The 27,545-nt window shown below is 48.0% G+C and overlaps 8 protein-coding genes across 8 annotated transcripts; 4 read left to right on the top strand and 4 right to left on the bottom strand.

The window, feature by feature from the left end:
- Window positions 1-107: 107 nt before the first annotated feature.
- On the top strand, window positions 108-1,368 carry F5891DRAFT_1195969 (uncharacterized protein; the record flags this gene model as incomplete). Its single annotated transcript, XM_041368219.1, has 3 exons — window positions 108-552; window positions 605-1,011; window positions 1,060-1,368. The coding sequence occupies 3 exons, from the start codon at window positions 108-110 to the stop codon at window positions 1,366-1,368; spliced, it is 1,161 nt and encodes a 386-aa protein (XP_041219309.1).
- A 537-nt stretch (window positions 1,369-1,905) lies between these two features.
- F5891DRAFT_1195970 (uncharacterized protein) lies at window positions 1,906-2,720 on the top strand (the record flags this gene model as incomplete). Its single annotated transcript, XM_041368220.1, has 3 exons — window positions 1,906-2,121; window positions 2,176-2,472; window positions 2,520-2,720. 3 exons carry the CDS (start codon window positions 1,906-1,908, stop codon window positions 2,718-2,720), a joined length of 714 nt encoding a protein of 237 aa, XP_041219310.1.
- A 5,214-nt stretch (window positions 2,721-7,934) lies between these two features.
- F5891DRAFT_1195972 (uncharacterized protein) lies at window positions 7,935-9,910 on the bottom strand (the record flags this gene model as incomplete). Its single annotated transcript, XM_041368221.1, has 6 exons — window positions 7,935-8,179; window positions 8,240-8,395; window positions 9,134-9,353; window positions 9,409-9,483; window positions 9,536-9,631; window positions 9,677-9,910. 6 exons carry the CDS (start codon window positions 9,908-9,910, stop codon window positions 7,935-7,937), a joined length of 1,026 nt encoding a protein of 341 aa, XP_041219311.1.
- Window positions 9,911-12,741: 2,831 nt separating this feature from the next.
- Window positions 12,742-13,411, top strand: F5891DRAFT_962504 (uncharacterized protein; the record flags this gene model as incomplete). The annotated part of the gene is made up of 2 exons (XM_041375907.1): window positions 12,742-12,835; window positions 12,894-13,411. Coding segments are annotated over 2 exons (612 nt in total), but the record flags the coding sequence as incomplete, so codon positions are not given.
- A 75-nt stretch (window positions 13,412-13,486) lies between these two features.
- F5891DRAFT_962490 (uncharacterized protein) lies at window positions 13,487-13,753 on the top strand (the record flags this gene model as incomplete). Its single annotated transcript, XM_041375903.1, has 1 exon — window positions 13,487-13,753. A coding segment is annotated over one exon (267 nt), but the record flags the coding sequence as incomplete, so codon positions are not given.
- Window positions 13,754-14,660: 907 nt separating this feature from the next.
- Window positions 14,661-15,207, bottom strand: F5891DRAFT_1195974 (uncharacterized protein; the record flags this gene model as incomplete). The annotated part of the gene is made up of 2 exons (XM_041368222.1): window positions 14,661-14,797; window positions 14,850-15,207. 2 exons carry the CDS (start codon window positions 15,205-15,207, stop codon window positions 14,661-14,663), a joined length of 495 nt encoding a protein of 164 aa, XP_041219314.1.
- A 179-nt stretch (window positions 15,208-15,386) lies between these two features.
- On the bottom strand, window positions 15,387-18,102 carry F5891DRAFT_962498 (uncharacterized protein; the record flags this gene model as incomplete). The annotated part of the gene is made up of 4 exons (XM_041375905.1): window positions 15,387-15,724; window positions 15,784-15,984; window positions 16,027-17,797; window positions 17,848-18,102. 4 exons carry the CDS (start codon window positions 18,100-18,102, stop codon window positions 15,387-15,389), a joined length of 2,565 nt encoding a protein of 854 aa, XP_041219315.1.
- Window positions 18,103-19,693: 1,591 nt separating this feature from the next.
- On the bottom strand, window positions 19,694-22,589 carry F5891DRAFT_985561 (uncharacterized protein; the record flags this gene model as incomplete). The annotated part of the gene is made up of 3 exons (XM_041377613.1): window positions 19,694-21,208; window positions 21,262-21,360; window positions 21,414-22,589. 3 exons carry the CDS (start codon window positions 22,587-22,589, stop codon window positions 19,694-19,696), a joined length of 2,790 nt encoding a protein of 929 aa, XP_041219316.1.
- Between the last annotated feature and the right edge of the window lie 4,956 nt (window positions 22,590-27,545).

The raw sequence follows: 27,545 nt of genomic DNA on the forward strand, positions 1-27,545 counted from the left end.
TTCGGCACAACATGGAAGGCATCACCAGGGCTGTCACCTTCTATGATATTAATTTTCAATACAACAAACACTTTTGGGTTCGGGTGGATCGAAGTCGATTTCTAGAAATGGCACCACAACTAACCATCATTCCCGGAATTGGGTTATGGCACGTTCATGGCCATCAGGACAGCTGCTATGTCCGATATGCTTCTAACTTTATTGAAGGCATTGGTCGGATAGATGGAGAGATCATGGAGACACTATGGGCACGGCTCAATTTGATCTCCCCTGCTGCTCAGGGAATGTCATCTCCCCACCGAAAGGAATGCCTTGATTATCAGATGAATGACTCCAATTTCTGCAAGATGATTCACATGAAAAGGACTCTATGCCGGAAATACAAACTGGCTAGGAATGGTATCTTAGAAAGTGGAAAGGCATTCAACAGACTCGATGAAGCAGCACCCTTACATTTGAAGACAGAATGGTTAGCCAGGGAGAGGATAGCTCAGTCAAGCAGATTGAATGATCCTTCAGCCATGGATGAATATGAGATCAATATCAAAAAGGGTACGTTGAGTTCCATTGTCTCCGTCGAGGTCTGAATTAATATTGCACTCAGCACCTAGCAAAAAGGAGATCGAGCTTAGATTGTTAGAGGAGGGTAACGCCCGCAATGCAGCACCCTCTCGGAGATCTGTGGCGACATGGATATCAACAGGGTTAGCAATTGAAGAGGCTCAGATTGCATTGCTCATTGAGGTCCGAAGGATCGGAAGAAGATCCACCGAGACACAGAGATTAGACATCGCCCGTCAAAGAGATCGGCTCCAAGGCCAGATAGATGGATTTGCTCGGTCTGCTCTAACACATCTCGGGGAGGGATTTGATGCAGATGATGAACCTGAAGACTTGGACGTAGACATTCTAGATGATCTCGATGATGACCCGGCGGATTTCACAGAGACATCTCATACATGGACAAACTCTCCTGAGCTAACTGTAATCCCATTGCCATCAAACCTGGGGGTTGATAGATGCAGATGATGCATGGCAGAGGATCTGATTCCCCTGGAGATGTCGCTTCGTGAAGGGCAGGCCAATGATGCCCTTCACAATCTCCGCATTTACCTTTGCAACAAGGCCATCCTGTTCCGAACAACCGTTAGGCAGGCCAATTCCCAGGCCCTGAAAACTCGAGCTTGGTCCCAGGTGACGTCGGTGCAGCAGGCAGTCTCCCTCCATGCCAGCATATATACAAAGACAAGGAAGCAAATGATGAAACTTGAGCCGGGGCAAGACCAGCTTCAGAAATACAAACCCCTGCTTCGCGAGCAACTCAAAATCAGCACTGCAGTGGGTGACCCAAATGCCCGAGGTCAATGAAATGAATCTTTGGCTTGGTTTTGGTCTGTTGAAGTCGACCTCGGGGGTCCTGATCAATCGTGGAATGAGGAATGTGAGTTCCTGCTTGCATGTCATATCCCGCGGTTACCTGACTGGACCCATGCCAAGTTTACCGAGTCCATTGGCTGAGGGCAAAGGCACTACGGGATTGATGGAGGGAGGAAATGCTATTGGTAAAATTGGAGATGGATTGGACATGTAAGTTCTTTTTGTGGAAAACAACCCAATGGGGCGAGCACATGCAGGAATCATTGGAGAAACGACTTCCGGGTCACAGATGCTACGCCGGAAGGCAATCCCACATGTATTCATTGCTGGCACAGGATGCGCAGGCAGCTTTTCAAGACCTACAAAATGTGTTGATAGAGGCTGGAGATGAATGAACATTGTTTTCTCATGAAGTCCCTTTTTCCACATACATAATTGACGCCCGGGAATTGTCCGGGTCAGCCCATGTCGGAGTTTGAATTTCGTATCCATCCATCAGTGATCCAGCGCCATAGTCCTGTATTAGCCATGTCTGCATCTCATGCATCCACTTCTGGCACTCTGAATCCCGGAAGCCATTACCGACCTCTGAAGCTTAGCCTTGCAACTATTTCCTGCACATTGGCAATGGCTGGATCGCGCGTCCGTGCAATCATCTCTCAATATCGGACGGAAGCTGCCAACAATGGTCTATCTGCTGACCGGATCAAGTATTTTAAAGCCAGGCTGCAATGGGAGATGAATGTATGTTACCACTGCCCTGATGACTTTGTTGGTCAATGCTAAGAATTTGAGCAGACATTTGTCACACCACTCCTGCAGTACTCCGCTTCACAGAATATCGTGTCGGTTCTTCCGGTCCCTGTCGCTTATATCCTTAAGTTGTATCCCATGCTCACCTGGAACACAGTTCCGGACGACGTCTTTTCATTCCACCTCCTTTCATTTCATGATGAGCCAATTGCAGGACATCCGTCCCGGATTGTGTTCGCATATACATGTCCATGGTGGATGGGAAACAACTGGATCCCTGATCAACCATGGCAGTGGGATGAAATAATGGCTTCCTGCGTCTCTCACTACCAGTATTGGGCGGTAAGATGTTAGCTGAATTACCTTGATTGATGACTTATCTGTTTCAGCTTAATGTTGAGGATGATGCTTTGGTACTTCCAGAGAAGTTGAAAAACACTTCGACTCCACCACTCATGGGACTGAGATTCATCAAAGAACGCATGGAAGCATTGCTGGAGGAGCAAGATCAAGGCATCAAAGCCAAGATGGGAGAGGTGAAGATGTACACTGACATGTTAGAGAAATTGAGGAAAGGCAAAGGAGTGTAGTCCCATTCAGTCTTCATTGTATACAAGATGTAACATATTCTATGCATTCAAAAATCTCACATCCGAGTCCCAGACGCCCAGGTCCTGAGTCCCGAATTTCGGAGGTCGGGGTTCGGAGACCCGGAGCTCGGCAACTGTGTTGGGTGTCAGGGTATCCAGACCATTGGAGATAGAATGTGTCAGTATTTTGCGTTTCATGGTTTATGTTGGGTGAATATGGAATCTGGGATCAGGGACTCGGTATTCAGAACAGTGTCAAGTCCCAGGTCACGAGCTCCAAGTCCCGAGTGCCGAACCCTGAGTCCCGAGTCCCGAATTTCGGAGGTCGGGGTTCGGCGACCCGGAGCTCGGCAACTGTGTTTGGTGTCAGGGTACTCGAACCATTGGAGATAGCATTTGTCAGTATTTTAAGTTTCATGGTTTATGTTTCGTGATTATGGAATCAGGTGTCAGGGACTCGGTATTCAGAACAGTGTTGAGTCCCAGGTCACGAGCTCCAAGTCCCGAGTCCCGAAACCCACACCCAGCAGTTGCCGAGCTCCGGGTCGCCGAACCCCGACCTCCGAAATTTGGGACTCGGGACTCAGGGTTCGGCACTCGGGACTCGGAGCTCGTGACCTGGGACTTGACACTGTTCTGAATACCGAGTCCCTGATCCCAGATTCCATATTCACCCAACATAAACCATGAAACGCAAAATACTGACACATTCTATCTCCAATGGTCTGGATACCCTGACACCCAACACAGTTGCCGAGCTCCGGGTCTCCGAACCCCGACCTCCGAAATTCGGGACTCGGGACCTGGGCGTCCGGAACTCGGTATTCAGAACAGTGTCGAGTCTGGAGTCCACAATGTCGGGGTTCAGGGTTTTGTTAAATGTGTATGGCAATAACAAATGTTAATTCGAGCGTATTTATACATCTTCCCCCAGTCTCAAATATCACGTGCAGAGGTCCGGGTGTCGGGACTAAGTACCCCGGCACTCGGGACTCCCATATGTCAAGTCCCGAGTTCCAATTATCGAATACCAAGGCTTGCATCCAAATTATTTAGTCCCACATATCACTTGGGAAATGCTCAAAATTGAGTATTGAGGTCCGGATCACAATTGGTACATGGTATTCATTTGTTGGAATGTATATAGGTCACAATGCTTGCTCTTTGTTTGATCTTTCACACGCTGTATGGACCATCCACACTAGCCCATCCACATGATGGAACACCAGCATAAATATGAACAGCATCCCTCATATACCATGCCCAAGCAATCCGATCCCCTTCCACATCATACACTCCATGTCTCACAATCCTTCCGGAAAATGCAATCATACAGCCGGAATTGTACTTGAACTCCAGCTGAAGGTTTGGCATTGTCATCCGAGCATTAGAATAGTCCCCCACGGTGGTGAGAATGTCGAAGCATTCAGCAATGGACATGTGGTCTTGATGATGGGGGGTTTCCCGATTGGAAATGATGGAGAGGGTGTTAAACACGGATGCCCAGTACTGCAGGGCCTCTGGCATCTGTGGCAGATCCTTGCTTACTGCTATATTTCCAAGGTTTGACAAGGTTCTCAACCCTGCCCAGTACTGCTCAGGATGCATGACTCTGAGTGCCGCGGACGCGATGGCTGCTGGCCTTGCAATGGCTTTGAGGATATTCTCGCAGGAAGGTCCCTTCAATGATGCAGATACCTCCGGATCGGACACATTCTTTGGGATTGGTAAGTATGACTGCCGGAATCACCATCTCATCAGATCCTACCTCGTGTCCCTGTTGAAACCATGCCAGAGATAGATTGATGCATCCGGTGTAGAAACAACAATCCAGATGGTGATGTTCTGAACTATGTGTTGGGTCTGCTTGCCTAAGCTGCTATGCTTGTAGTGACAAGTGCGTTCGACCCTAAAGGGGAAGCAAGTACAGCAGAGATCTAGGGGTTGGTGCAAAGGGTGCCATTCGTCGGCCGATGTAGAGCGCGGGAAAGTGTGTGAGGCGCGAGCGCGAGAATGAAGCGCTTAGGGCGGCCGATGCGCGGGAAGGTAGCGCTTGAGCGGCGCGAAGCGCGGGAAAAGCGCAAGGTGGGTTTACAAGCAGAGGTTCGTAATAGACGTTAAGGATGTTCTTATTGCCAATAGATACTGACTATGGCATGTGACGGATGAGCTTTACACTGATAGTGAGGTGCAGGGAGCTTCTATATGATTCGATGATGTAAAATATGAACTACAGGCGCTTATATATGTCTAAAAATGCGCCCCTGAAGCGGAGCCGAAGCGAGTAGGTAAGATATGTAATAAGGGTCCATGACATGAGAATTGAGCAATCATTAAATAGAATATGGTCTGATATGGAGAAAATGATATGAACACGTACCAGTGAGGTTAGTTTGGACAATGGATGGACGTGCGACGTAGGGCGCTTCGAGCGCGAGAACGAAGCGCTTAGGGCGGCCGATGCGTGGGAAGGTAGCGCGCGCTTGGCGCTTGGCGCGGGAGAGTTTCGCTTCGCATAGGGAATGATTGGAAGGGTATTGGCACAAGTTGTGCATCAAACTGTACTTTGAGACAGGTCGCATATATAGCCTCTGCAAGGCCACAGAGATATCAGTCTCTACACCGGGAGTTGCTCCAACATCTTCCGAGCCCCGGTTGAACAACCTTTGATTAGTTCGCCAATTGCCATCAGCCCTTACACTTTTTTCGAGGCTTGGAGAGAGCAAATCGGTGGCCTCCCTGATTTCCTTCTGTAGGTTCCATTGATATTCGATATCCATCGAGTAACAATGTATATTACACACCTGGGTGGTGTCTGTCAGGGCATCTGGGAGATACCATGCAATGATGGCACCGGATGCATCGAGAATTATTGCAGGTTCATCGACCAACCTTTTGCCTTCATGGCCAGGAGGACACCTCTCAAGCAACCTCGCCTCTCTATGTTCATTATGCCCGGTGTCCTTCGGGGAGATCAATTTGCTATATCTTGCAATATCCATCTGCATCTGAACTGTCATGCAGGAATTTGAATGATAAATAGAATTCTCCGAATCTGCAGGAAGACCCACTGGGATTTTTAGATGCCTTTATGAGTACATCAGCCAGGCGATCGCACGCCATCACCAGATCAGTGTCTAGGTTGGGGGAAGGTATGACTGGGCCTCCTCCAGTCTTCTCTGCCTTGAATTTCTGTTCAGTATATTCCCCTGCTTCATAAGTCACAGTCAGGGCCCAAGTGCGCCAGATGTTTATGCTATCAGGAGGGGAAGGGGAAGAACCGTTCATGCTGGATGTTAATCTTGGGAAATCAGACGCTGAATGCTGGATGTCCGGACTTTGGTATTATAGGGGGTGGAGATAGAGAGGATCAGATAAGGGAGCCATGGATAATTTTGGCTGTCAAAGATGTATTATTATCCATTGCTCAATGAAATACTACCTGATTGGAAGTGTGCTGGTCATCAGATATTCATTTGTCGACTCCTGGGTCCCGGAACTTGGAAGTCGGTACGGTTGACCCATATTTGGGTGGTCGGAATTTGGCGTCTCGTAGGGCAACACAAGCTTCGTACTGCCATATCAGGAGATCACCTGCTGCTCCAGGAACTCGGTAACTGTGATTTATTACCTCCTCTGAGTAAGGTTGACTCGCTGGTCATCAGATATTCATCTGTCGACTCCCAGGTCCCGGAACTCGGAAGTCGGTATGGTTGACCCATATTTGGGTGGTCGGAATTTGGAGTCTTGTAGGGCAACACAAGCTTCGCACAGCCATGTCAGGAGATCACCTGCTGCTCCGGGAGCTCGGTAACTTTGATTTATTACCTCCTCTGAGTACGGTTGACTCACATTTTGGTGGTCGGAACTTGGCTTCTCATAGGGCAACACAAGCTTCGCACCCCGGATTCCACATTCTGCAAGACAACCTAAGCACCATCAGAGGCCATGTCAAGAGAGCACCTGCTGCTCTCTTCAGAAACATCTCAACTTCGGTTGGCCATTTAACACGGAAAGTATTAACTAAATTATGTGTTGAGTTCCGGGTCCCGGAACTCGGAACTCAGAACTCGGTACAGTTGACTCCAATTCTGGTGGTCGGAACTTGGCTTCTCGTAGGGCAACACAAGCTTCGCACCCCGGATTCCACATTCTGCAAGACAACCTGTGCACCATCAAAAAGTATTAACTAACTTATGTGGTGAGTTCCGGGTCCCGGAACTCGGAACTCGGTACAGTTGACTCAAATTCTGGTGGCCGGAACTTGGCGTCTCGTAGGGCAACACAAGCTTCGCACTGCCATGTCAGGAGATCACCTGATGCTCCGGGAACTTGGTAACTTTGATTTATTACCTCTTCTGATTTGGTTGATGTACAACTACCTCAGCTCCATCATGTCTACAATTATGATACACATGGGCCCACCCATCTATATTGTATACCACCCTCGGCCCACCGGTCTAATACAACATCCCATACAACACCCTCGGCCCACCGGTCTAATTAATATGTGTCTGGGCCCACCCATATAATACAATATTTTATAATACCCTCGGCCCACCCATCTAATTTAATATGTGTCTGGGCCCACCCGTGAATGTGATAACAAGTACCTACCCATCTATCTCATACACATCTACCTTAATACACCCATCTGCATAATATCCAACTACCTCGGCCCACCCGTCTACCTAATATTCATTTACATCGGCCCACTCATCTACTCTATATATTCCCTGCATGGGCCCACCCGCCTCCATCGGGAATAATTTGCCTCCCGGCCCATCCGTCATAGTCGAGAATATTTTTATCATGGGCCCATGGTCCGCTGGCCCATATCATACGGGATATTATGCACGTCTGTTCCCTCGTATTATACAGAGATAGGTCACTGTAGTATGTGCAAATATTTAGCCCACTCCTGCAGGTCCCATGTGCACAACGGATAGTGTGGAGCGTCGGGATGAGATGCATCGACCCAGCAGAATGTGTCCTCTCCAAGCTGATGGTCGGAGCAGCGTAACTTACTTGTGACTGTTGCCAACTCTTTTTTGTACTCGCCCGCAGGAGATGTACCTGCCTGTTGTCGTATTTGCTTCTCTTTTCAAGCCTGCAAGTTAATGTCACGTTGTGCCGCAGACTGCTTGAAACCATCCAAACACATACAGTATTGAGAATTTCGATAAAAACTTGCTTTGTTTTCCTGCCAGATCCCTATTCTGTCCTCGCAGCCTTGAAAGCGCTATCAAGATCATGCGATGTTAAAAGTCGATGAGGTGGGTCTAAGCGGCGGGCGGTAGACAAACGCCACCCCAAGTGTTGATATGTCTTTGAGACATCCATCGTGGCCTTAATTGAGTCGAGTATGTCTATGCGGCAATCTGATTCGGAGTGAGAGCGGTCCACATAAGTAGTTGATTGGTTTCTATCCAGAGTGTGTAAAGGAATTCTAAACTCGACTAATGCAACACGACATGATCAGCATCTCATCAGACCTGAAATACACACACTTAACGTACTTTTGTCGAGTTGAACCTGGCAAGGCTGTTGTACGGTGAGTTCTTCTAATGATGGGGTTTGAGTCATCCGCTCATAAAAGTGCCGGACCGCGCGCATGCGAGTGATCTCACTGGCCCCGACACTGGGCAGGTCCGGACGAGTTCCAAGGAGGAAAGCTGCGGTTTGTGCATGAGTACGCTGACGAGCGGAAGTAATTGATTTGACCATAGAGTTAATAGAAGACTGCAACCTGAGAGCGTCACTGGATATAGCGAGAAAACAAAATATTTGAACTCACCGCAGCTTTATAAAATGCGACGAAGGATGTCATCATACATTCAAATCATCTCGACTAGTATGCCGTCAATCTCAGAGAGGAAAACTGGGCAAATAATGATCGTAAGCATCTTGCCCGGGGCTAACTACTTACGACTCAATACAGAACTGATCTGAGCCATCGACCGTGGCCTAAAATGGATCCTGCCAGGTTTAGCTTTGGGACCGATGAATTTGAAGTCGGAAGTTTAAAATGATGAAACTCACACTACAATTTAACCATAAGTAGTGCCTCCGAGTTACGATGAAAACGTCATGGAATGTTTGCTATAACAGCGGATTGCAGCAGATAAGTGGTGAAGTCCTGCGGCGGATGCTGGGAAGGCGAACGTAGGGTGCTTGTACCCTCCCGTGGATGCGGAGGCTTATGTGGAATGTTGGTGCTATGGGTAGGCTTGTTCCTTGAAAAAGCGGCTGAGATACGACTTGTTAAAAAAGTCAGGCTGTAATATCGACTATAATAGATCGTCCTCTGATCAGATACATTGCTGTATCTTCTACTCCAATCAAAGACCGTGAACCTTCGGATCTGGACCGTCAATAACCATCGGTAGCTGGCATAGCTATCATGTGCTCACCGAGAGATGTGGCATTGACCAACAACCCGGTTTTCCCCACAAGAGGCTGGACTTCATCCAAGCTCCTTATGTATTGCCGATGGAACACGACGCCACGAGACTCGAGCTCCGATCGAAGCCATAATAAATATTCAAAAGGGTTGACACAGCCTGAGACCGTGGTGAAAGCAGCGCCCACTTTGCATGGTGCACGGATTTCGGACTCTGAGAGTAATTTGAACTATCACTCTTGTACTTAGAATCTGAGGACAACAGGATACCGGAATCGAGCTTACATCACGCACGAGGTCTTGCCACCAGATAGTAGAAAGAAGGCCATCCGTCTCCCCGAGGACCTTGGCGGGTGCTCTCTGGAATGTTTATCAGTCATGCCCATTGACGAGCGTTCAAAAAAAGACTGACCTTGACCAAGCCTGATGGTGCCATGTCCCATAACCTATTCCTGCCAGGTTTAGCTGTGGCACCCACGACTTTGAAAGCGGAAGCCAAAAAGAAGACCTAATCAGTAGTCGTCAAAGCTCAAACCGCAAGAATGTGAGTTACAACAAGACGAGAAATCTGAGTAAAAGAGATATCCGAGGGGTTGATGGGTTCCGGGGATATCTCGATCCCAGGATATACTTGGATGACGACCAAATTGGTGAGTCTGAGTCCGAAGACGAATGTGATGAAATAGGGGAGGAGGAACTTGGAGATGACGAAGATCCTGACAGCTTTGAGTTTGACGGGGAAATTGAGGAAATGTTTGATGACCTCTCGTTTTGATATCCAAGTCATTTCACTATAGCTGCTAGGTATCCGGCGCTGGGACAACGATTGGCTGACGGACCAGACATGTAGCCATCGGTGAATGCATGACTTTCTTCAGTATATCTTAGAATTCATCAATCACGTTTGGTTTTCAAACGAGAGAATGCTGTAAACGTCCAGGCACCTGTGTGCGTGAATTATTTACCTTTTTGTCAAAGACCAGGCCTAGATTCAGCCCACAGCCCGGGCTCAGCGCTCAGGCTCGTTTCGTCCCACCTCACGTGTGTACTGTCATCTCTCTTTGTTCTTCTGCCATCCTTGGTCGCTGTATTCAATTTCAGGTGCAATCTCGCATTAGAGATGTCACGGTAGACTCGAGCAGCAAGTCCTTAGTTTGCTGGAGAAGCACTATACGGTGAGATCACTATGCTTCTCCCCAGATGGCAAGAGACTCACAAGCGGGTCATTGGCTGGCAGTCTTCGGTGTTTTCAAGTTATGTCAACGGTTGTCTTCAGCCCAACTAACATTTGCAGAACATGAGGCTTGGAGCCATATGGCTATGTCAAGGTGCGTTGTAACAAGTTCATTGGAGCTTCTCGTGCTGAGGTGAAACATTAGGTTGGGATCGATCTTCCGACATCTTTCGTGTTGAGGTGAGCATATGAAGTACCACATTTCCATACTTGTTTACACTATTCCTGCCTACATCAGCAAAACCGCCACCACCTGCCAAGAAGGCCGCTGTAGCGCCTACTACTTCCGCGTCAAAGCCAACAGCCATGAAGAAAGAGACGAAACCCGTTCTCGCCGTCAAAGATGTTCGTTCCGATTCCTCATTCTTTTCTGTGCCGAAACCGAAAGCCAAATTACTAAGCTTCAAGAAAGCCCTGGCGCCTGTCAAGAAGGAGCCTGATCTCAATGTTGCGCAACCGTCATCGATCGTTCCATTCCAGGAGGCACTGAAGTCAATGGGTAAAGGGCGTAGGGACTCTCCAGTGACGGCCACACTGCCACCAGCTTCAATGTCGATTACGCCGCCCCTGGTGACTTCTGGAAGAACAAAGAGAAAATCCGTGACTTACAGTGGCTCAAAAAAGTGTCTCAATGTTTGTAACTTTTCATGTAATTGCTTTATTATGAGCCAGGGTGTGGGAATATGACTAAACTGTAGGGAGGTGTCATAAAGCTATACTTCTTAGCCTCATTTGAGTTCCCTATAGCGTGGGAAGCTGATGTCATCATGTGCAGATATGGCTATTTTAATTTGGTGACTCATTGAGACACTTTTTTGACTTTCAGTTTGATCTACACAATCTCTATAATTATGATACTTTATGTGACCTCCTGTTGCTCTAATCACTTCTGCCACTCTTCTAGACATGCTATCTATTAATTTTGAATATTTCTTCTTAGTACTCCTTTCTCAGTATGCTGCAACTCTGTCCTACAGCTGAAATAGCCCCTATGATGAATTTTAATAGGCTGCAAGCAATTTCTTGAATATTTTTCAGAGATATTTAATAGGGCTAATGTATAGGGACTATGCTAGACATGATAGAATATTGATATCATGGTCTTTGAGCTGCTAGTGACTAACTTAGACATGTACTTAGGATCATTATTTTATTGTAACATAGTATCTTCCTCATTAATCTATGATTTCTGTATACTTCTTAGTAGACTCTCATCTATAATAGAGATGTACCACTTGGTATTAGTCCTTCACTTCACTTTACACAGAGAATATACACTCTATTACATCTCATACAGCCATACACTTCTATGTTTGTTACTCCACACTTGAGATAGTTTACACATTTTTTTCTTTTAGTGGTTCACCTATCTTTTTACAGATGTATTCCCAGCCATCTGACCTCATCATATTTATCTTAGTCCAATCTTATAATATAGTCCTCTTCCAGTCCTCTTTCAGTCCAGTACTGGTGCTTCAAAGCTAAAGTTTACTTCCTCTTTCTATAGGCCAGGGATAGGAGAGCCTCTTCTTCTTGATTGTAGCTTTAATATTTGTTGCCTTGCAAGTATTATTGATGGTTTGAGTGGAAACAGAGCTGGAGATGATGGAATTGATGAATTAGGTGGCCTGAGTAGTATCAGCAGTCTACCCAGTTAGAATATGGTAAATGTGAGATCTTCATTCATGTGAAGTAAGCTTTCAATTTAGTCACCAGCAGCTCAAAGACCATGATATCAATATTCTATCATGTCTAGCATAGTCCCTATACATTAGCCCTATTAAATATCTCTGAAAAATATTCAAGAAATTGCTTGCAGCCTATTAAAATTCATCATAGGGGCTATTTCAGCTGTAGGACAGAGTTGCAGCATACTGAGAAAGGAGTACTAAGAAGAAATATTCAAAATTAATAGATAGCATGTCTAGAAGAGTGGCAGAAGTGATTAGAGCAACAGGAGGTCACATAAAGTATCATAATTATAGAGATTGTGTAGATCAAACTGAAAGTCAAAAAAGTGTCTCAATGAGTCACCAAATTAAAATAGCCATATCTGCACATGATGACATCAGCTTCCCACGCTATAGGGAACTCAAATGAGGCTAAGAAGTATAGCTTTATGACACCTCCCTACAGTTTAGTCATATTCCCACACCCTGGCTCATAATAAAGCAATTACATGAAAAGTTACAAACATTGAGACACTTTTTTGAGCCACTGTAGGCTCCTGATGGTCAGCTAGAATTGATCCGGCTGATAGAACGAGCTGTGTACGTTGATGACCCTGTTGATGTCAGCATTCTACTCGTTTTTTATGTTGGTGTACAGTACTTATATTGATGTCACGAATACCTTTGTGTATTTTGTTCACATAGGGTGTCCATACTGCTCACAGTTTGCGCGATCTGGATCGGGGAGATGGTGCTGCTCTACATGCTCCCCTATTCGAAGAAGTTATCGAGTGGACGGATCCAATAAGTGAGCAAATTATCATTGTTATCACGAGTCGCTACCAATTAATAAACGCAATCTATAGATCTCGAATTCGATCTCGAAGTGTCCCAACGCGGACAGAATAATACAGAAAAGACGACTCAGGAGGAGCGTGAGCAAACAGCTTTGGGTGCACTATACATGTCGTCAGCGCAGATACCTGACAGTCCTGGCGAGCCCACAACGATAATCAGTGATGACGAGATAGATGTGGACATGAAGACCATGACGGTGGGGTCAGAGTGCGATAATTTCTTCTGGAGAGAAGCCAATCTACCTCAGCCCAACGCCGCATCTGTCGCCGATCTCGTAGGTCAATTATCGGGAGGTTTTGATTCGATGAGTGCGCCCAGTAGTGTGGGTATCCAATCATTTGGCTTTGATCCCGCAATGCTTTCAGGTCTATGTCAGGCTGCATTGATACGCCCGGAATTCAAAAATCAAAAGAAGCCAAACACGCCGTTTTGTGACGTCGGATGCTTTTCCAATTCATGCTATTCTGGTACACGTGGGAGATCAGGTTACATGGTATGTGGCGCACAAACGTTCCTCTGTTTCTAACCATCAAACGCGAACGGACAGGTCCGATTTTGGTACCTTTCTTTTGACGAGGCTACCCTGCGGAATTGGCAAGGTTTGGACAGGATGGATGCGGTAGTACGTCCCAATGTCCACTGCATGGAGGACTTGAATGCATTCTCGGTGAATTATGGTGAACCGTCAAAATGCGCCATTAGGAATATACTTCACGTCGAATCGAACGACAGCCCAGTTCTTGACTCAGATGACGTTGAGGTCGAGTACCTTGTTGGACATACGCATCGCCACGAGGAGGGTATCCCTCTTCTCGTGGAGAAGTTCAACGGGCACATCTACGCACATTTCAATGAGGCCAACCAATGAGCCCAAATGGAGTAGTAATATCAATGATATCCGTTTCACTCAAAGAATGAGGAAAATTGGAAGAAGCGCCCCTCGATTGATTCGTGCTTTGAAGTTGGTTTCACTGGACCTCTTAGTTTGATGAGGACATATATGGCCTCGATATTAGCACACATTGTCCGAAGAGCTGTCCAAAGACCATTTGAACAAGTTCGGCGAATTGATTCCAGTTGTTAACTTACTAATTCGGGTGTCTGCATAGCACAAAGTGCCCGCTGCGCCTCAAGACACCTACAGTTTGAGAAAGATTAACAATATTAATTAATGGTAGTGAGCTTTCATCCCTTACTGACTACAATGGCGGTTGTTGCAACTCTGCCATGAATCGCCAGGCTAAACTATATTTTTTGACTGGTGCTAAAGCATCAGAAAAAATTTGGTGCTATAGCTCTAGCACTTATTCTTACATAGTGTACATAGCATTGGCTACCTTTAGCTAGCTATTTATAGCCTTCATAGTACCCATAACTTATCATTTTGGATATGTGATACATATAATACTTCTGGTCTGTGTTGTAGCTCCCCATAGCATATGGCCAAGGGCATATACTAGCCATATATCTAGAACTCACCATTACATGGTCTAAATAGCATCCATAGTTTCTCTAGTATATTGTTCAGTTATATTGTACATGTAGCACAACCTTTCAGTCTTATAGTAGCCGATATGTCTTAACTTATTTTAGGAATGGCAATAAAGCACTGGCATATCAGATTATTATCACCCTATATCTGTGAGCCTCGAACTCGACCATTGGTCACCCAATGCCTTCTGTTGCACAAAAAAATCAAAATTACCACCATGCAAAATGACATGTAGAGTGTGAATAGAATACTAGCTACTACTAGTACTAGTAGAACTCCTCCTTCACGGGCCAACAGTGTCGCCGACATCGAATTCAACACTTTCCTCGTCCTCGTCCTCATCTTCAGCTTGAGCGTGAACTGCATCCTTGTGCACGATGCTTACTGGTATAGGAGCGACGTCTTCAATGAAACATTTTGCTGCTAAGTGGAGTGCCAATGCATGCTCCATGCAACTGTAGGCACTCGGAACCGCCTAGCAGTTCTTCATGAACCCGATCAGTCTGGTCTAGAAACTTGAAGCACCAGAAATGCCTGGCATCTCTGGTGTTGGGCGAGAAGCGAGAAGCAGACTGCGGGAGAAACTCGAATGTGCTTTGGGAAATAATTAAGACTCCAGTAAAAACTTGAAGCACAAGAAATGCCTGGCATCTCTGGTGTTGGGCGAGAAGCGAGAAGCAGACTGCGGGAGAAACTCGAATGTGGGTTTCGAAATAATTAAGACTCCAGTTCGCGGCACCAGAAACGCCTCGCGTCTCTGGTGTTGGGCGGGAAGCAAAAGCAGACTCCGAGAGAAACTCGAATGTGAAATGGCTACGACTCCAGTCCATAGTATCAGGAAAGCACCAGAGACGCCTCTAGTAAGTGTAGTGCCAGTGCGTGCTCCATACATCTGAATACTCATCAGCCTCAGTGATCGTGATCTCGACTTGAGTATTTAATCGACAAACTTACCGTACTCGATGCTAACCAGGCACTTGTGACGCGATGATGGAATGATAGTAAAATCTCACCAGATAGATTGATAGGTATGATGGTCGATGAAGTTATTGATCAAGAAGTGCTCGCAGCGATCAAGAACATTGTTCGATGTCCATGCACGATTCGCCCTTCGGCCGAACCTTGGCGCTAACTGGCATGTTCGAAACATAGAATCCACCTCAATCACTGAGGCATCTAGCACGCCATTTCGATAACTTCGGGAAATAGGGTACATCCCAGAGTTCGAATCCTTGTTCCGAGATCGTGAAAACCATTCGACATAGGCAAGATGTCCGATCTGCCTTGGGAGAGACATCTTCGTGACATATTCATCTGGAATGCGGAAAATAACTTTGAGTCGTGCTACTCATTTTCCTATCAGGCATTATCAGTATTTTGCAGATAGCAAGACTTGAATGACAGACCATCGATGCCAGTATCCTCGCTCTCGCACCCCAACTCGTTGATAAGAACTGTGTCGAATCGTGCGCCTAATTCTCCTATGCCACCAGTCTTCAGTCTTTTTGGCTCTGCATGTGCAGTGCACAAAGTGGCAAATTCGGTATCAACTTGCAAATTCGGAACCGCAAACTTGATACGATACCACACGTCAACTGCTTCCAAGTCTCATAAGATATTGGCATTCAGGTTGCGGTTGCCTCATCGACGTTGGGAAGTAGACTGAAGCTGGTTGACGATGAACTCCCCGAGGGCATCCTTGAAATGCGTGGCCCCGAATTGATTTTCTAGTACGTGAAACGGAACGGCACACGCGGAAGGATTCTTCGCAAGGTATACACCAGGTGACAGAGGCCTTCGCCAACGAGTGCGGGGCTTCGGAATCTCTCCGCGCCTCCATTGAAGGACCAAATCAAAGGCAGCCATTGATTCGTGTCGCTCTAGCCATCTCGTCATCTGTTGCAAAAACTCCTTCTTATTGGTAGCCCTGTACGCATCCTTCGCGTAGTCGATATGGAGGCGCTCAGTAGCCTCAGTGTTGTAGTTGTCGGTCGTGCCAAAACGACGGATGGAGTTGGCATAATGTTCGAGCGAATGCAGCTTGGCGAAGTTAAAGTCTTCACTGTTGCGTGCACCAAGATTGATGAAAACATCTTTGTTGGCGTGGAATTCATCCAATGCACTTGCGAGATACCCAAGTGTTGCCTCAGTATGGCTTTGGTACTGAGCGATTTCAAGGAAATCTAGGAGGCTACGAGTGGCACAAATCACTCCAGCGGGTGCACCTGGTGCATCAACAATGCATCCTAGGAGTTGCTTGCATATTTCGCGATGTTCAGGACCAGAAACTTGGGTGAGGCCGGATATACCATGCGAGAACAGACGGACGCCGTGCGCACGAGGCATGCGCTTAAAGCGAGCATCCAACTCTGCATCGCCGATAAGGGTCGAGATCCATCCACAAAGGTGCCTGACAAGGCCTTGGTATATTTGATGAAGAATGTCTGGAGTAATGGCGTCATGAATATTGCAGTGCAACAGCTCAATCCAGAAAGGGTCGAGAATTAGATTTAGGCCATGGTCTCTCACAGCTGCATCAGCTCGAACCCTTGTTGATTGCTGACTAGCGTGGCGAATGGTGCGAATTGATTTTTTCTGATATCGCGGGTCTCCGGTGACATGATTACCTAGCTCATCCTTGGTAACAAAGCACTTGGGACACGTCTGGGCGTAGCGCGTGCACGTCACCAATGCTTGCTCTGGATAGTCTGCGACATAGGCAGCGAGCACAGGAAACCCGAGGCGCACTGCCCCATCTCCACTTATAAGCTCTATCCCATTGGCCAGAGGTCCAGCACGCAGCGAGCTGGTAACCATCCGCATGGCATAATGAAAGAGCTGCGCACGAGTAAGGCGGGCGCTATCCACCGAGATATCCGTCCCATCTAATGAAACGGTCGGAAGGTATCCAATGAGTTTCTGGGTGTGAAAGGATGGCTTGTGGCGGATAGACTTCGAGATATTGCCAATAGTAAGATAAACGGGGTATGCGGTTTTATCACCTCGAAATTGGCAGAGCTGGGTCTTATCTGAGCTGAGTATGACAGGAACAAGAGTAGCGCCATCTGGAAGGAGTGTCTGAAGGACATTCAATACATTGCCAAAGAAACATTTAAAACCACGGACCTGTGCCTCCCAAGACCAATCGCCACTCATCAGTTCGTCGTAAATGCGCTCGACTTTCCCTTCATCTGTGAAGCGGTGTTCCGGTGCATAGGTGAGGTGGTCGAGATAGGCAGGATTAGCCCACAGTTCTTTGATGCATTCAACAGGATCGCACATGAACAATTCAAACTCTTCATTGATGCCTGATATCTGAATGACACTGCGGCGCCACGGAGTAACACCAGGGAGTTCGTGATCGATTTTTTGGTGGAGCGCGCGGGCATTCTTGTAAGAAAGGTCGAGTTTACGTTTCACCTAGCAAAAATACTTTAGTCATAATATCAATGCCCCCGCTACGTACTTACCTGATCAATGGACAAAAAATTCGAGAAGGCATTTTGACTTGGCCCTTGCTGTATGGCCCACCGAGCTATCTCGTAGTCACATTCACTGAGAAAGGGGTAGTAAGGATTATCCTCGGCCTGGCAGTCACGAGAAGTCCTGGTGTATGTGACATGAGCAGCGTCATCAATCCGCAAGACCCGGCCTGCTTCTGGAAATGTGTCGACAGCAAGTATGGTGTCCTCACAGCCATTGCACGTGGCTTCATTGGGCACCATTGCACTGGGCTGCAACGGCGAACGAGCCTGCTGTTGTGCTTCCTCCACTTCAAAAGCTGTGGCGTCCGCGTCCTGATTGCCCATGTGATCATCCTCCCCATCACTCAGCTCCCGATAATCCTTCATCTCGACCTCATTCTCAATGTCACACATCGTTCGGATCCACTTGCAATTTGGGGCAAGTGCAGTATGCGCATTGAGACGTGAGTGTGTCTTGAATATTTTCTTGCAGGATGGGCAATGTATGATGGTAGTAGCCATCTTGATGCAAAATGCTGGAAGAATCGAAGGGATGAAGTTAATCAATGGGTGGTGTCAGATGACGACACACTATGTTATATAAGCTACCAACTAAGGAGGCAGCAGCAGGAGGAGTAGTCCTAACGTAGTCAATGAATTGTAATCGATGACCTCTAGACTCATTGCAATTGACGGAGCCTGCAGCGGAAATAAAAATGTTGCTCTATCTATATTGTCCCAGAATGCTGCACACTGCGGAAACGCTTCTAGAACTCAAACACGCACGCAGGTTGCTGAGGAGCCCACCGAAACACCGTATGAAAAGCCTGGCTTCTCAAAAGAGTTGGAGATGCCGGTAAAGCTCGAAGGAGGACTGACATGGATCCTGACCTTGAGAACTAACAGGAAAAGCCTGGCTTCTCAGAGTAAGACCCGAAGATGCAAACAGGTCACCGAGGATCTCCAAGAAACTTCGTACGAAAGCCCTGGCTTCTGGATAGAGCTGAAGAAGCTCGTAGAGCTCGAAGGAGGATTGACATGGGTCCAACACGAAAAGCCTGGCTTCTCAAAGTAAGACCCGAAGACGCAAACAGGTCGCCGAGGAACTCAAAGAAACTTCGCATGAAAGCCCTGGCTTCTGGAAAGAGTTGAAGATGCTCGTAGAGCTTGAAGGAGGATTGACATGGGTCCTCGAGGACGATCAGGCTAGGTTGAATGCCAGCGAGACCTAATACGAAAAGCCTGGCTTCTCTTAAGAGGTCTGAATCCGGGGGCTGAGTTGGCTTCAAATCTGGTTATACGAGCAAATCGAGTAAAGCCGAGCTTTACACGAGATCCCGTAGAGCAAGATTGAAGGACAATATTAAAGAAAGATCAAGATGAGAGGGAGGAGAGGAAGCCAAAAAGGAAAGAGGTTGATGATGAAGATGACTAAGCCTAATTACATAAGTAGCCCTCAGGTACCACGCAGCGTCACGGTAGAGAAACAAGAATAGAAAAGACACAACACTCAGTGCTCAGCGTTTGTCAGGTTGGGACTGAGCTGGTGTTGTTATGAAGACACAGGGAACTTGAGGGGAAGCTTCAGTCACTGAATTCATGCGCAGTAGATATATTGTTCAAGCATTCATGTGAGTGCTACTAGCCTACACCAAGTAGTTCTACTCTATCCATGCTCTTCAACAAACACCGAAGACAGATATTATTTTGAAAATGAAGTATGACAAAATTTGCAGTGCTTTAGCTAAACTTGAGCCATTGTTAGTATATTGAGTATGACCAAAGATCGAGAAAAACCACATACCAATCGAGTGACCGACACAGATGAATGATCCATCCAACTTCCGCCCCTTCAAGTGTCCAGGTCCCAGATAGGGTCACGGTCAACGCGGTATCCCAACTTCTGAAATAGATCACGAGCGAAGGCCTCTGAGCCATGAAACGACGGGTCGCCAGATTTGTCGTCTGAGATGGGTTTATAGAATCGTTTCCAATCCTTGCGGGTTTTGGGTGCTTCGGTGTTCCCTGAAGACAAGTTGGCTAGCTGCAACTGGAACCATGCTTCATCTTTTTCCGACCAAAATCCTGACCATCTGGTGGAGGAGGTCCAAATGTCATGAGGAGGCCAACATGTCACCGAGTTTTCCAAACCCTGGCCCAATAGTATCTCCAGTTCCGCAGGAGTGACAGTATCGTCCCAGAGGTCGTCTAGCGTTTCACCGCTTTTCCAGCGAGTGACATCTGAGGATGGCCCCGAGAGAGCTTCTTGGATGAGAGTCTTTGGGCCGAACTGTAAGGCTATACGCCATATGATCCCTCCAACTGTGAGGAAGCGGCGTGCAAACGGGCGATCGAGAAGCTGCTGGACGGTGGCTAGGTAGGTGTTCCAGTACCCAGGCTCACTCAGATCTAGACCAACGTGAGTGCGCTTGGTTGCTAGATACAATGGCCGAGCCTCGAGCTGCGTTGGTGCGGTATACTGAATCGACGAAATGACTCGGAATGGTGCCCCGGATCTGAGTAGACCTGGTATAGAGTCCGCTGGAGACGCGTTTGGATTGGCCAAGAGGTCGTGCGCTACGCGGATGGCAGACCGGAACATCGTAATCAAACATCCAGAGTGAAGGGTTGGCGCTGCGGGAAAGGTGACGCCCTGCATGAATACCTGAGGACCATTGATCCGTAGCTCATTAGCGCGATAGGCGTGCGTTATGAGCCGTATTCCTTCGGCTGCAGACATGAGTCCCTGGGGCTGCAAAAACACCTGGGACATTGATGGCCTGAGCATGAGGGTTGGAACCTGCTCTGCACGCGGGTTCGGGACCTGTTTAGTCTTCGGCTTCTGCTCTGTATCCGGGACCTTCGCGACAGTGTGGACCCTGTCTATCAATGATCGCGAGGACGAGGGTGACGGACCCATCCTGACGTCGTCCACGATGCGATCACTCAGCGTTGGTCGATGCGCTTCTCTGTCTTCTGGGCAGAACCTCTTACTCTCTCCAGTGCGTCCTCGAAGTTCAAGTTGAGAGGAAGATAACTTCCTCTTCCTGTAAGAACGATCGCTTGGGAACGCCAAGCGTTCCTCGCGACGAGGGGAAGGAGGACGTCTGGGCGCCGAGGAAGGCCAATTGGAGGAGGGTCCATGCGAAGAATAACCTTCATCGTAGGCGGGTCTATACCTCGAGTGGGCCTGAGCCTGAGTGCGGTCACCGTGAGAGCGGTAGCCCTCTTCCCGGTAGGGGCGGCTCGTCCTACGCTCATAGTGCTGAGATGAACCAGCATCTCGGCGACTCTCCCCTTTAAATGGACGACCCGGCCGGTCATAGACCTGTTGCTGGCTCCTCCCCGCATCGACTGCAGCCGGTGTCTGCTTTAATAGATGTAAGTGAAAGCCAACAATAAAACTAATGTTAAATGTACCGTCAATACACCCGCTGGCTCGGAGAGAACCGCCCCCGAAACAAAGGAAGATGAGGGTCGTGTCATGGACCGGGGTGAAGAAAGCCTTGGTGATTTTTGCTGTAAATTGAGGTGAGTGAAAGCCCAACAATAAGCTTAATGATGAAACGTACCGTAAATCCATCCATTGACGCTGGGGGAACCACCCTTGCATCCGTTGGAGATGAGGGATGTGAATTGGCCCGAGGTGAAGGAGGGGCTGTCGAGACGTGAGAGTCTTGTGGTATCCAAGGGGCAATGGGAGAGCCAGGTATGAAGGGAGCTTCTCCTTCCTCATGAGGTTCAGTACCACTATCTGGTACTGGGGCAACGGAAACCTCGATGGCCTCGGCGATTGGCGCTGTCACTGTGACTTGCGCCGGCTCCTTGTTGACTGCCCCCTGGGTCGTAACGCCTTGCGTCACTTCTACCAGGGATGCCTCAGACTCAGCGGTCGTAACGCCTTGCGTCACTACTGCCATGGAGGCCTCCGATTCAGACTCAGCGGTCGCAACACCTTGCATTGCTACTGCTGGAACATTCACGTTATCTGTGGATGTCAACGGCTCCTCTCTCGGTAGGGCTGCCATCTTAGCCTCCCAGGCGGCGAGGGACTTCGCCGACACGACTGGTCCTGCGGGCTTTGCGTCGTCATCGTCCTCTGCGTCGTTCTCGTATGCGTAGAAGATGTCCCCTCCAGGTAGCGACTTGTGCACCCCGCGGCACCATTCCGTCAACCTCTTGTACTCGTTTTTCGAGATACGACGGCCCTTGTCCTCTTCTCCTATGCTTTCCACCGCGTAGTACTTTGCGGGCTTCTTCTGCACCGGGCCAGCCGGACGCTTGGGAGAAGCTTCGCGTTCTTTCCCATTCCTCGGGGCAAAGGCGTGAGTCGTCGAATGCCTTATGCTCATCATGAAGGCGTAGTCCGTAGCCTGAAGGACTTTCGGGTCGAAAGGTCCAGTACTGGTCGGGAACCATTGATAGTGTATTGGAACATACTTCTTGAGGAGGGTGCGCAAGTGCGACGGTTCTATCTTGTCGAATTCCACGATGACTCCTCGGTGCCTACGGCCAACAAGACCGATGTCAGTGATCTCACCGACAAGAGGTGCCAGAGCAGTGCACATTCTCCAGTCCGGGTCCTGCAACAAATTGAAGACGATGAATCCGTATTGATCCAATATGTGCCTTCGCGCGTCGGCGATTTGCGCGGCCAAGGCTTCCTCGGACGGGAATGAGTTGTCCAACCAGTTTAACGACAGATAGGGGGGGAGGGTGTACCCTAGCTTGGCAGAGTAGATCGACATTATCGTGGTGACGATGGGACGCACGCGCTCTCTGGTGGAAAAAATGTACCTACGCACAGTGGGGGATAATTTCCAGCCCGACGCATCTGAAACGCCCCAAACCCTGCCCAAGTTGAACGGAGCTGACACCCATTTACCTTCCGGGAACCTATCGTGCTCCTCCAAGTCGACAGGGATGCAGACTCGATATGGGCAGGAGCTGTCCCAGTAGTCAGAGGAGATCGACCAGTCATGGCCCTCGAGGGTTCCGTCAGGAAGCATCTTGCCCATTCTTTCGTCGGGCCGTGGAGGAGCGGGTCCTACTTTCGGTTCACTATCATGAATAGCGACCCAGACGTGCTCCTGCCCATCCGTTGGAGAGGCTACGCCTCGACACAGGTGCTAGGCAGATGGTGGGCAGAACCTGTGTCTTCTCGTGGGAAACTGCTACTCTAAAGATGCTTCCAACAGGGTCCGAGACCTCCAGAACCCGAAACCTAACTAAGAATGCCCCTAAGAAGTCCCTGGTGCCAAACATCCTAATACAGATACCCCCCACTAAAAATGCGACACTCCAGGGTCGCTAATGCTTCTCAGAAATGGTGTCTTCAGTCTTTGCTACCTCCTGATCCTCCATTTCCGCTAACAACGTGCCTGTTCGAGGCAAAAATAGTTGTAGACGACGTGCATGGTGCCATCCAGGTATTGGAAACCCTTCCAGGGTTTTTAACGAATAGGAGTTGGTTCGTTTCAAAACGACTCGACGAGGTGCGGACCATCGAGGAACGAGTTTTCGTGACGACTTGAAGGTATTGTCGGTGTCACTGGCATATACTTGAACTAATTGTCCCGGTTTGAATACTACCTCACCTTGGGGTGTTGACGTAACGCGTCTATCAAACGCCGTTTTGCGTTTCATGGTGTTGGCTACAGCGTGTGCGAGGGCATCTAAGCGTTGTTGTGCGACATAGGCCGAGTGTACATGGACATCGCGCGGACTGGGCTGACTTGTTGTTTCTTTGGGTGGCGTACGAGGGGTGTCTACAACTAATCCTAGAAGTAGTTCCTTGGGCGAGAACTGAAAGAAAGGTAGGACTCGGCTGTTGAGGTGCTCAATCGCCGTGTCAAAATGTTCTGACCACTGTGCAGGGATCAACGCAGGGTCGATATCTGCGCCTTCGTCTTCTCCAAGGTGCGGAGCACACATGTGCTTTAGTCTACCCAACAATAGCTTGTTGGTTCCTTCTACTAAACCATTAGTCCATGGTGCGTAAGCGGCGGTGACGTAGCATTTTGTATTATTCTCTTCACACCAAGTCTTGACCTCTTCGTTGTCGAAGTGTCTTCCCCCGTCGGTCATGAACGTCTCCGGGGTGTTGAAGTGGTGTCGGATACTTTCAAGTCCTGCGATTGTCGACTTTGCTGTGCCATGTTTTCTAAGTTTGAATCCCCAAACAAACTGTGAGTATGTATCGATAATCAAGAGAATGTTGACGAAACCCCCTTTAGATTTTGGCATTGCCAAGTAGTCAGCAACAAAAAGCTCGAATGGGTGCCTTCGCACGATAGGTTCGAGTAATGAATTGAGGTGCGTTGCGCCAAAGTTCTTGCACTTTCCACAATTGAGAATGGCCGTAGTGACTGAACGGTCTAGCCTAGGGCTACAAATACGGTCGATTAGCTGAAGTTTTACCATATCTCGACCCCAATGTCCATGTTCTGTGTGCTCCTTTCGTGCGAGTTCAACCGCTTCTTCCTGGGATATGCACTCCAATTTGTTGTGCACCCTTGTTGATGAGTCGTTAGGCACTTTCCATAGCTTACCGTTTTCAATAAAAAATTGCTGTGCACGATGACGCGCACGCTTCTTGACGTTGATCGGTTTTTCGGAGTCTAAGTCACATAATGCATCGATCACTTCCAAGAACAAGGGCTCGCGTTGGAATTTGTCCCGAAGATCTGCTATACACGAGTCGTTAGAACTTAGGGAGGATTGTGAAGAGGTCACCTCAAATAGGTCTTGTACTATTCCTCTTGTTGCTTCCCAATCTTCATTGACGGTCCATTCAGCACCATCTCCCGGTGAGAGTTCTCTTGTGACGAAGCTTCTGCTGAGTCCGTCCGCTGCAGTGTTTGATGCCCCCGGTCGATGTCGAACGTCTATGATGTGATATGCCAGTATACCATCTCTCCAACGAGCGTGTGCTGTACTTAGCTTGGAACTGAGCAGTGTATCTCTAACTGCTTGACAGTCAGTTTCTATCTCTACAGGTGACCCCCAGATGACATCTGAGAATTGATCTAAGGCAAATTTCAGTGCGGCAAATTCTAGTAGATATGGTTTGTACTTCTCTTCTGCGGATGATGTTCGTTTTGATGCGAAGGCAATGGGGTGAACGGCAGTGACTGTTCTTCCGGATGGTAGTATTGAGGTGTGTTTCTGGCCTAATACTGCTTCGAATCCTTCCTGACACCCGTCCGTTGTCACGATAAAGGGAGTGCCATTGAATCGTGGTCCTTTTAGCACGGGTTCGCTTACTAAAATTTTCTTGAGTTCCAGGAATGCTTCGGTGTGACGAGGTCCCCAGTGTGGTTTGAGCTGTGTTGTTCGAAGATGCTGTCTGTATTTGAACCGGCCTGCGCGTTGTCCTTCCGGTGGAGTGCCTAATCGTCGTACAAGGTCTGTGAGAGGTGCTGCTTTCCTAGCGTAGTCTTTGATTAGCGATCTGAAATAACCGGTTAGTCCTAAGAATTGCATGAGATTATGGACGGTGTTGGGTATTTCCCAGTCTACTACTGCTGAGAGTTTTGAGAGGTCCGGCTTGATTCCATCCTTTCCAACTCTGGCATCTGCAAAAACGATTTCAGTCATGAACAACTGAGTTTTGGATGGCGACAATGAGAGTCGCATGGTTCTAACTCGTTCGAAGAATGTTCGCAGGCGTGCCATCTTTTCTTCGAAGATGTCACCTGCCATACCCGTGTCATCTACATATAGTTCAAACAAAAGTCCGATAAGGTCCCTCAGTGCGATAGCGGCCATATCTCCGAAGTTCGTGGGTGCACCTGTTAGTCCGAACGGCATGCAACAATAACAATCATACCCTCTTCCTTCAGTGTAAAAGGCTAGATACGGCTGAGTGTCTTCATCTACCGGAATTGCGTAGAATCCTGCTGCAAAGTCGATGACACTAACCCATCGGTGTCCGCTGAGGCGTTGCTGCTTCGTTCTGATGTCGCCTTGAGGTACCGGTGGTATCTGACTAGCTCGATTGATTTCTGCAAAATTCTGACATATTCTCCACTTAGGTGCTTCGTTCTTGTTAGCATTCACGTTCCCAGTTGTTGGTCTTCGAGGTAGGTCGTCTCTCGTTGGTAGTCCGTGTGCAGCGCACTGGTCGTTGACACGATGCAGTAGTTCTTCAAGCGGAAGGCTTCCTGATCCATGTGCTTTTTGGGCGAGAACGGTAGGACTTGCTGCTTTTACGTCTTCCGGCGAGATTCGACGTATGATACCGGCTTTTTCTAGCTCATTCAATCGTTCATACAGGAACGCGCGCTGGGGTGGTGTTAGGCCTCATTGGTTTACCTTCATTTTGAACTTTGTGCCTTCCGGGAAGGTGAGCTTGAATGTCTTGAAATCCACTGGGAATACTTCACTAACTGCTAGAGCAAAGGTGTCAGCGAACTCTGCGCATAGATCACGTACCTGTTGTCGTTGTTCTGGGCTTAGGTCGTCTCCAACCTTGATTTGCTGTAGGATTTCTGCTACTCTTTCCGGCTTGAATGGATTAGAGTGTCTTGAGTATACGCTGGGTGTTGACGTTGGGATGGGAAACTCGGGTATTTCTCCCAGGTCGTGTTCTTCTGGGTCCTCGAATACCGGCCATACTGGAACAGGTTGAGGATTGTCGTCTATCGGGATGTTGATTGCTGGGAATATAATGGGAGAGCACGGTGTTGCGGACGACATGTCATCTATCAGGGTTAGTCGTGGTTTGTCATTGGCTATGACGATATGAGCTCCTGCTCGTGATAAAGCATCCATGTAAGTGTCAACATGGTGGCTGGAATATTGCTGAGACGCTGTATAAACAAATGATTCGTTAGTGGCTATTGAAGGTTCGGAATATGGAACATGAGGCTTAGGGTCTGCAGGGATTGTTACAACGAGAAAGACAGGGCTGCTATATGTCTGAGGGTCGTGTTTAGATGTTTGTGGCTTGTTTTTGCTGGTTCGAGGTTCGGGAGCGTCTTCATATACTTGGGATTTTGAGTCGTTAGGTTCTATAATCGGTGCTGATAGATTATGTACAGGTGCTGGGTGGTGTGATAATTTAGCTGGTGCTGCGGACATGTTAGCAATATTATATATTATACACGGTTGGGGTAAAGCTGGGATACTAATGGTGTCAGTTGCGTAGTCGTGCTTAGCTTGCAATTGTTCCAGGAGGGGCTTCCCTATTAGAACGTTCCAAATGCCACCGCTGTCGAATACTTCAAATGATGCGCAAACTTTCGCCTTATTCCATTGGACTGTTCCGGTCCACACGCCATGTGATGGTACCTCATTGCCGTTTGCCATTCGGAGGATGCGTTTTGATTTGGTAAGCTTCTTGAGGTTCCGTGACGCCTTATGGAAGGTCTTGAGGTCGATTGCGTTAATCATTGCCCCATCATCTACGTTTGCGTGGAAGCACGAAGTTTTTGCGTTCGGCCCGTATAGGATGATTTGCGTAATAAATGGGGTGCTGTCAGTTATGTGATTCGGGTTGTCATTATCTGAAACAGCGTAAACATTGACAATCGTTCGATTGTTTACGCCCAGGTAACAGTCAGAAGGTAGATTCGATTCAGAAGTAAGTACAAGACTTAGCGTGGCAAATGAACTATCAACGGACATATTCTGATCTACTGATTCTGATATATCGACCCAAGAACTTGGTGCATCAGTGTCTGGTAATGAAACAACGTGTG

Source organism: Suillus fuscotomentosus (assembly GCF_016647785.1).
Source record: "Suillus fuscotomentosus strain FC203 chromosome Unknown F5891scaffold_91, whole genome shotgun sequence".
NCBI lineage: Eukaryota > Fungi > Basidiomycota > Agaricomycetes > Boletales > Suillaceae > Suillus > Suillus fuscotomentosus.